Source organism: Carya illinoinensis, chromosome 10 (genome assembly GCF_018687715.1).
Source record: "Carya illinoinensis cultivar Pawnee chromosome 10, C.illinoinensisPawnee_v1, whole genome shotgun sequence".
In the NCBI taxonomy this organism is placed as follows: Eukaryota; Viridiplantae; Streptophyta; class Magnoliopsida; order Fagales; family Juglandaceae; genus Carya; species Carya illinoinensis.
Window position 1 is genome coordinate 2,701,203 of NC_056761.1, and position 10,192 is coordinate 2,711,394.

Here is a 10,192-nt window from a genome sequence, read left to right on the forward strand (position 1 = left end):
CCTTTGGTCTTTTAAAATAAATAAATAATTCAATTCCAGGTGTTTTGCCCGGAAGGAACGATGGGGAAGAAGTCGCTTTGGTACGACTTCAGTGCAGAGAAAGAATACAGATCAAGTTGTTCTGCATTGGCCGATGTAATAGATCATTATAAACAAGTCGTGTACGTGCCACAGTCGACAAAATAAGCTTTTAAAGTCACTTTTCTTACCTCGAAACTTAAACCCCCCCAAAAAATCAATTGAATAGCTAGGCAATTAGTGCTGGATCAATTCTTATAATTATCCACCACACCTTCTACGCTATGCATGACACTATGGAAAGTGGTCCAGGTTGCTGTTCTGAGTGGTCTCAGTTGATCATGGCTTGCTTAATTATAAGAGCCCGTGATTCAACATTATTCAAAAAGAAAATATCAAGATTCCTCTGATGATCCTTAGCTGCAGGCATAAACTTTAATTAGGTTTTCAAGTGAGAAACATAGATAGATGAAGATCCAATCCCACTTTAGACTAGGGTTCTTTCTTTTGCAAGTAAAAAAAAAAATGCATATATAGCGTAAAAGATTGGACTTTTAGCTGTAATAACCCAAAGGAAAATTAACTGCTTTACGTACTCCTCAATCGCCTTCTAAACTTCCCTTTCAAGTAAGATAGATCGATCGTTTTGAGAGGTTTTCCTGAATTACAAGAAAGCATGACAGTCGACAGATCAGGAGGGAGGGAGGGAGCATCCATGCAGCATATATGGCCCTGATCACCCGCTATATGGCCCTGATCACCCGAACCTTCATAAAATCTGAGATATTTTTTATTAAAAAAAAATTATTTTAATTATTTACAATATATGGATCCAAAATAAAATCTCAATAGTTGGTCCTCCCTATATTAAATTCCGAGTTTGTCCCCTTATGAAACGGCTTAAATAATTCAAAGATGAAAAATCAAACTGGGCTCCACCCTCCTAGACAGCAGGTAATACAAGCGAGAGAGACCTCAGACCTACTCCAAACTTGGATCTCACTGATTGCCAACTATATATCAATTGAGAGATATATAGAAGAGATAACTGAGATTCCTCTCTCTCTCTCTCTCTCTCTCTCTCTCTCTCTCTCTCTCTCTCTCTCATATATATATATATAGACGAAGTCCACGCTTGGTCGCATAATCGCCCAAAATTATAATGAGCTTTGGCAATATCAGAAATATATAAATTGACATGTGCTGAACATGATACATACATATATATGTATGTATGTATGTATATATACACATACCATGAACCAGCATGCATGCACGAGATATGGATCTTGAAACCAAGATTCCAATTTTTCAATGATCACGATCACTACGAAATTTGAAAATATATATACTCTCATCAGAAGAAACGTACAACGTACATATAATTAATAACAAGACCGAGGTCCAAACCAACCATGGGCGATCCTCCATATATATATATATATATATATCCAATTAACTAATTAGAACATTATTATCTGGACCGAAAACATCGGAACTTTGTTTTCTCTAATCTGCATGTTCACACTTAAAATGACATTTTGATCCATACAATTCAAGCAACTTGATATATAATTTTATGGAATTTGCTTAATTTGCATGTGTACAACCATTTTAGTCAAAATCCAAAATCCTTATAAATCGTTTATATATATCATATCCCCTTAAGCCTAGCTATAACCTTCCTTGACTTTCGTGATAGTGCGTAGGTAACTACTCATGCTGATCATCTAAGTTTGGAGAACATCCCCCTCAAGTACTTACTACTTACTCCAAACTTGGATTTAAGTGATCAGATAGATCATATTTTTAGACATCTAGATTAATCGGCTTACAAATAGATTTGTTTAATTATATATAGAATAAGGAATAGTACTTGTTTTCAAGATGTACGTGACATCATCACTTTTTAAAAAAATTTAAATACATAATAAAAAATATATTTAATTATTTATATTATATTCTCAACAAGTTGTACACGCAGATCACGTTAATAGCGTACTTTCGCAAGTCACAGATCAATTGTAATTACACATTCACATGTACTGAAGATATATATATATATATATATATGTACATTAATCTGCATGACATACTAAACGATCAGAGAAAATGTTACAAAAATAGTAACGTGCAAGAGTCCAAGACTATAATAAACAATATTGGGCGATCCAATTAACTCAGCCCGTTATTTTGACCAATCGAAGACATGACTTTATTTTGTCTAATCAGTAGTACTGATCATCCTCATAATTAAATACTTAAAATGATCACATTTTGATCCGAAGTACTACTCGACACATTTATTATGACAAGCGCCTATACATGTGTACATGCAATTTTTTAAGACAAATTAAATCCGAAATCCTTAATCGCTATATATCTGCTAGCTAGCCTGGCCTTAAGCTTTTCTACTCCTCCTTTGATATCAATACTGCATGTGTACTATACTCATATGTACATCTATTTATCTAAATATATACTATAAAAAAATATAATTTTTTACATCATCTAAATTCTTCGCAAAACATACAAAACGCATTGCAAATTAATATTCCCAACGAGTTTTGTATTTTTTTTTTTCAACAAATTCAGATGACGTAAAAAACTATTTTCCTTATAATGATATAGGTAATATATTAATATACGCGGCCATCAGTACTTTAGTAAGTAGATGGTGCAGTTTGTGTCCATACATTACTTTTAAATATTGCCCTCAAACGTTTTGTTTAATATTAATATTAGATATAGTTTCAAGGTATATAAATTTTATGTAGAATTTACTTAAAGATTGTCTTTTTACATAAATCTTAGATTTATCGAACTTTTAAAAGGAAAAAAAAAAGTGCAAAACTTACGTACCATTAAATACAAATATCGTTTTTTCCCTTCTCTTTTTTATAAGATGATGTCTAGCATTCAAGGGATCGGAAATTGACAAAATTAATTCCCTGAAACTAACTATTTAAAGGACTTCGATCGCCACCAATATATCAATATTGCTAGTAGTGCTCGTGCCCGGCCACCACAGTCATCATTTATATATATATATATATATATATATATATGAAGATAAGAATTGCACAAATCCCCAGTACACCCATCATGTACAAGAATTCTGCACAGATGATAGACCCCTCATGACTCATGAGCAGTTCAAAAGAAACATATAAAACCAAGTAAGAAGATTATACGAAAAAAGCATACAATTAAAACTAAAAACTGAATCCAATCAATCACTGTACTTTCCCACCCAGCTTCTTACAAATTTAACATCAAAGAATGGGAAAGTAGAAAAGGTACAACAAACACCATATCTGACATGATTCTGGCAAGCGGCCGGCCTGAGGACTCTCGGAATCACATGCTTCTATCCAGCATTTGTGTCTTGGATTCATATGCTTCTAGCCATCATGTCTTGGAATCTCCTGTATGACTCCTCCTTCTCCAGCCTGAACTTCTCGTGGCAGTTTGCTATGAACATCTCGGCAAGCTTATCAACATCATCGACATCCTTCTGATCACCGGTAGAATTGTCATCAGGAACCTTTTCTTCAAGCCACCGGAGGTAGCCGGAAAGCTGCGACTCCCCGCCGTCCTTGCCTTGCTGATCACCCGTGTAAAGAACAGAATTCCACGTCGAATCATAGTAGAAATGGGTCTCGGAAAGCCCGTTTAGAACAGGAGCAGGTACAGGAACCACATGGGAAGAACACCAGTTATAGTGTAGCCTAAATGACCCAAAGAATAGCTTTCTGTTCTTGTTCTTGTCTTGGGGGAATATGATTTGGATGTGCTGAATTTCCTTGACAAACTCAACGAGGGTGGTTTTGGCTTTGGAGAGAGCTCGAATGATGCGGCACATGTGCGTATATATGAGGGTGTGGATTAGGCTTTTGATCTTCGTGAAGCTTAAGTTGGAAGATGGCGATTTCATTGAGAAAACTCGAAGAGAGCCAGCCATCTTTGTTTGGGAGAGTGACTGTGGGTATACGGGTTAGATGGATATCATGTGTCCTGTGCTGAAATGGATTTATAAAAATCCTCGATTACCAATTTACCCTTGGACTCTTGGGTTTTTACTTTTTATAGGTACAACCAACCACCTTAGTGAATTATTGGGTGTGTTGTTTTTTTTTTTTTTTTTTTTTTTAACCCTTTTTGGGATTTGCAATTGAGGACTCAAAATGTAAAAAAGCTATTCAAAACTTTAAAGGTCCTAAAAAGAGACCCGCTTGCACTATTTGAATTCTGTGGCAAACATGTTATTTAGATATAAATCAAGGTAGTTTTTGGACTAAGACATAAAAGTAGGATAGTCTATCCATATCCCAAGAAGGCGGATTTGTGGCTAGAAATATCATATACGGTTATGCTTGTTAACTCAGATTTCTATATGAAATTTTGAATTTTAAGGTTAAATATTAAAATATTATATTTTAATATTATTATTATTTTAAGATTTATAAAATTTTAAAAAAAATTAAATTATTTATTATATTTTGTATATAAATTTAGAAAAGTTGTAATAATAAGATAAAAATTTTGTATTTGAGATGGGAAATCATAATGGTTAAACAGTACTCTAAATTTCAAATAGATAAATTTTAGATAAGCATACAGTAAAAAAAAAAATTTTACTCATTATTATTACGTACACCATACTTTTTTTTTTTAGTGGTATAAGATGATTAGCAGTAGAACTCTTTGTAAAAATATGCATCCTCTTTGAAAAAATATATATTTTTTACATTTTTTTTTATAATGAAATCAATTTTTATAAATAATGTCTATTTGAAATTTTACAAATAATTTATCTTCGCGGCTCTGTGCGGGGCCAAGAGCGGTACTGGCTTTTTAAAATAATTATACAGTAATTGACCCTAAAACGGCGATTAAGGCTTAATCTTCGACAAAATTACAAACCCAAGGATTATTAAATTGGGCATAGCCATTTGTAATTAGAGAATGTATATCGATCTGGTCCTTAATACCTGGCAGGCAGCTTATATCCTCCGAGCACTAGGCACCAAAAATTTCATTAATTAAACAGAAATTTTTAATACATATCTAATCTTGATGTTTCCAGACTCCTTGATTTCTTTCTTTTTTGTAAACAATCGGCCGAGGCCCGAGAAGTTTCGTCAGAATTTGCTGCTAGACTCAAGACCGGCCTATGGTCTCAAGAAAAATGAAAAACACCAACTTCTTTGCCAATAGTTTTTAAGTAGTACTCAAAATGGTTTTGTTTGCTGCAATTTGAGCAAAATACCAATTTAATTACCAGACTATATATCTTTTTCTTGCAGACTTGAGTAAAGGAGAATTGACAGTTGTCTCGACAATATGAAAGACCAAAAACGATAACGAAGGAAAAGAGAAGAAGACGAAGAAAATAAAAGGATTCGTCCAATATGCATGCAACTCTATCCTCTAAATAAGTATTTAAATGGAAAGAAAGAAAACAAGTGAAGCTCAAATAATATTGGAGCTGGGTCTGGTGTAGATAGATCGACTTGTGTTAAAAAATCATTGACTCTCGAGTTACAGACAAAAATGACGATGTCAAGAAACATACAGAAAACATAAATAACTGAAGTGACTTGAGCTTTATTTGTTATGTCATTTTCTGAGAAAATTCCAAACGTTTCCCTCCCATTTGGATCTGATCTTGAGGAAAATGGGACACATTTAATTAAGCTGCTTTTACTCGTGATAAAAGTAAAATGATTCTTCTAGCTGTAGTACTTTCTTTTGAAGTACTGCTGATGATGTTTGGGAATTATTATTAATATTATCTATTCCTAGCTGTAGTACTTTCTTTTGAAGTACTGCTGATGATGTTTGGGAATTATTATTAATATTATCTATTCCATTCAGGAATTAATCAAACGGTATGTCGTAATCCTAACGAGCATCATGATCAGAATTAATTAATTCAACTGAAATGGCAGCTCTGAAGAATTAATGCACCTATATATACGCAGTAAAAACTAAAAATCTGAAAAATATAAAGGGAAAAAGAAAAAAAAGGCAAAAAACTCCTGGTGATGTTTTCTTAAAAAGCAATATTACTGGTACAAGGTAAGGTTAGTCTTCAGTGTGTTTCTCCTGACACTAGCCAGTGTGGAGAGAATCTGAAAGACATCGAAAAAGGAAATAAAGCCAAGGCATAGTAGTACTGGTAACAGATAGTAAAATCCTCAGGTAGCCAACTTTAGTTTCTGTACCAAAAGATATACATTCACGAGTCACATTAATATCGAAAGATTGGAATAGGGTGCCTTTAATATATTCCCTATTCCCTAGAATCAATGGTCACTGTCAGGAAAAGTTTCAATTCAATTTATATATAGTTCAACTTTCATGCATGTTGATCTGAGAAATTATTCTAAATTAATTCCTCCTTGATTTGAATAGATATATCTAACTCTCTCGGCCGAACTCCTAATCTTGTACATATCGCCCGCAATCCAACGTCCAATTAATATAGAAACAGCTCAAAATCACCAAAACGCTCCCCTTCAATCCCCGATTAGAAGAATCACCATTTATGCTATAATTTGCTCACAAAGCCTTGTACAGTACAGTATTTCCACATAATTAACGATGCACACACTTCGATAAAATTAATTGAGCAGCTTAATTACTATTAATTCGATGATCATATTTTCTTCGGCCCATAAATTTATCTCTATCATCATGAATTGAAATAACATTAATGTCATGTACTGTACTTGGTGTCTTCTTCCATATTTTATTTTATTTTTTTGCATTAGACATGATATATATATGCTCCCGACAGGGTGGCCCTTGTCATTGGTTTCTTTATCTTTTCTATGTTCCTTTTCTTTTTGCAAAGGTATTAAAAATTTATATTAGGAGGAAGGACACATGCACTTTCCTACAGGCGCTGCAGCTAGCTTCCCTTTTATTGAATAAATAAAATGGAAAAAATTACCCATTGTAGATTGGAACTACACACCTAAATACATGTGTCACAATATCATCATCATGTAGATCATCACGATCGAATAAATTAAAGCTCAACGCCTCAACCACTTTATATATAAATGTTTCTTTAATACCCAATTAGATATAAGACGTTGCACTAATGATCCATCGTATATATCTTCAATTCGATTTCTGCTTTCACGCACACGGATAATTAGTTTACCCAAATTCGTTAAGAACATATCGGATTAAATGGTTGTTTTTTATTTTCCTATTTTATTCTTTTAGTCAAAACACATCCAAAAGAATATATATATATATATATGTGTGTGTGCACTCAAAGAAAACAGCTACATGCATGAAGAGTGTGTGTATGTATATATGTACCTGGTCAACATTAATATCTTCTCTAATCTTTGCAAAATGCTAGATGCATGGAGTAGTAGGGGACTTGGGCTCTCGTACGTAGATAAGTACTTGTTCACCCTTTTTCTTGGCATGCACGGAAAACATGATTTTACTTCAGATGGAAAACCAATGATCATCATGATCATCGTAATCGTCATGATCAATATTATATATATAGCTAGCTTCTGTAATTTGACTTCCCATTAATTATCATGAATTAATTGCATGCGCATGGGAAAAGTTTAAGCTGATATCATGCATGCACGACGTAATTCTAATCGGACAACAATTTCCTATGATCTATGGGGTTTGGTGGTGATCTCATGCATCAGCATATACGAGCTAGCTATATAGTATATACGTTTCGTGAGCAAGCAATTAAGCCAGCAGTTACGACACATAAATGATTAATTTGATGTGCCTAGGTACACAAGAACACGTCTACAGTACCAGTCTTTAGATTCAGAAATTGTGGCAATATATATAATATTATTCATGTGTTTTCCATTAAAGATATAATATCTTTCTCATCGGTTTAATTAAAATTTTAAAATAAATAATGATTTATAGTTTTAGATCTTATATATATAATATATATATATATATATAATGTGCAGTATTAATGGTTCGTCAGTACTACTACTCCATGAACGTACCTTTGTCCATACGATACACTTCCTGCCACAAAATCTACGTACGAGAAACGGAAATGGCATTCTCATGATCAGTTTGACCACATGCTGATCATGTTCTGTTTTCCTTTGCCCGTAAAAATTAAATCATGACGCCATTCCCAATGTCGACGACATAGTTCTAGTACTACTGGTACATTATATTTATATATAACGTCCCTAGAGATCATTTTAAGCATTAATCTGCAGGCCATATATGCTGCATGCATGCATACACGCTCGAAATTAGGACATATATTGTAATCCATTGACCCGCATGCAGGAAGGATCCTCCTAATTAATGGTGCTCTCTGCCATATGTATGCTATGATCTATACGTTTCAAGCTGGACGGGCAGATGACATTGGTCGCACTCACGTACCGAAGAAAAAGGCAGTACTACGTATATATATTAATTGGCATGTCCGGTCAGAGATCAAAGCGATGGATATATAAACAAATGACTCATGGAGAAACAATATATGCGTGTACGTGTGTGTAAGATTATGAAGAATTATACCAATTAGTTGACTAGAAATGATTTATATAAATTTTAAATAGATAAGTATCATGTAAACTTTTGTAAAAAAAAAGTAGATTATCCATTAAAAAAGTGTAAAAAAAATATTTTTTTTATTACTGTGACCCTTTTTTGCACGTACATGACTTATTTATTTAAGATTTGTACTTAGCATTACTCTTCATTGAAATACAATATAATACTATATACCGCCTTCTCGACTCAATTGACCTAAACAAATAAGGAGAGGTAGGACTAACGACTACAAGCTGCTATCTACCCAAATTTCCGATATTGTATGAAAGATGTAACATGAATATTAAAAAAATAACTTAGTCAAAAAGAATCATGATCATGATGATAATAGAGTAATTTCGATCAAATTTCTCGCTGCAGCCATATATTTAAACTCTGGCTTATTCAACTAATACCTAACCTTGTAGAAACTTTATGGCCTGATACAGCCACCAAACGTATCCAAATCATTTTTTTTTAATTTTTTTTAAATAATCTTTCCGAGTCAATTCAACCTGATCTGTAGGCCAAATAGAATCTAATATTTACTATAAAAATAATTAGCATTTATGACGAGTTATTTACGTTAAAAATGACTATATGCGATGAGAATTGACTTTTTGATAAAAAATAATTGATAACAAATAAGTAGTTTTCTTGTAATGATTATTGTCTTTATACATATCTACGAGTAGTACTATGCATGTAATTAATTAATTTTTTTTAATTAATTGGCTAAAAAGTTATTTCTTTTAGTGAGACCCACATTTTGAAACAACTATACTTAAAATTTATCTATTTAAAACTTATAATTAACATTATTCCGTAATTAGAAAGTCAATCACACAGCCTAGCTAATTTAATTTGGAGAAGTGGATGCCGTAACAGTACGTACCCCATGGGCCAAGGGTTAATTGGTCCTTAGCAACCCAATTCTAAAAGTGCAGTTAACTCTGTGTTGTCAGCCCATGGGCCTATGAGCCATGACCCTTCTGGCCTGTGCACCTTTTGGGCTAGGCTTGGCTCTTCTTCCGACCATTCAAGGAAAATTACTCAATGGGTGGGGCTTTTTATGAATACCAAGTCCATCTAAGTTTCTATGATTCTAATAACTTTATAGCCCATAAATGGTTTGTACTACATCATTTGATGTAATTGGGATTATGAAACTCATAGCGAAGAAAAATATTACCGACCTTATGAAATTAAATGTTCTTATATAACTTAAAAAAAAAAAAAAAAAAAAAAGAAATAGAAAGGAGAGTTACAATGTGAACCCTTCTGACATAGATAATACATGTACAGCTAATGTTCTTGTACTGACATATATATAAATAAGATGCGTTTCAAATTGAAAGAGAAAGAGAATGAGTATCATCAAGCAAAGGTATAAACATGACAACTTTTGGAATAATGCAGAACAGGACCACATATGATGATTAGTATTCTCCATCTCGATCTATATATTTAGACTCGATCAGTACTAAATTAGCACAGTCCGATATATAGTACTGTACTAAATTAGCACAGTCCGATATATAGTATTGTATTGGCGATGCAACTGCCTGGCCTGCAAATTGGCAACCAATTCAAACAGTTCCATCCT

The 10,192-nt window shown here is 33.3% G+C and overlaps 1 protein-coding gene across 1 annotated transcript; it reads right to left on the reverse strand.

Annotated features, from left to right (window-relative positions):
- Positions 1–3,202: 3,202 nt before the first annotated feature.
- On the reverse strand, positions 3,203–4,035 carry LOC122279436. The gene has a single exon (XM_043090114.1). It carries the CDS (start codon positions 3,980–3,982, stop codon positions 3,413–3,415), a length of 570 nt encoding a protein of 189 aa, XP_042946048.1. The 5' UTR covers positions 3,983–4,035; the 3' UTR covers positions 3,203–3,412.
- Between the last annotated feature and the right edge of the window lie 6,157 nt (positions 4,036–10,192).

Excerpts from the sequence above, each read along its gene's own strand:
- LOC122279436 (XM_043090114.1), bottom strand. The coding sequence starts at position 3,982 with ATGGCTGGCTCTCTTCGAGTTTTCTCAATGAAATCGCCATCTTCCAAC.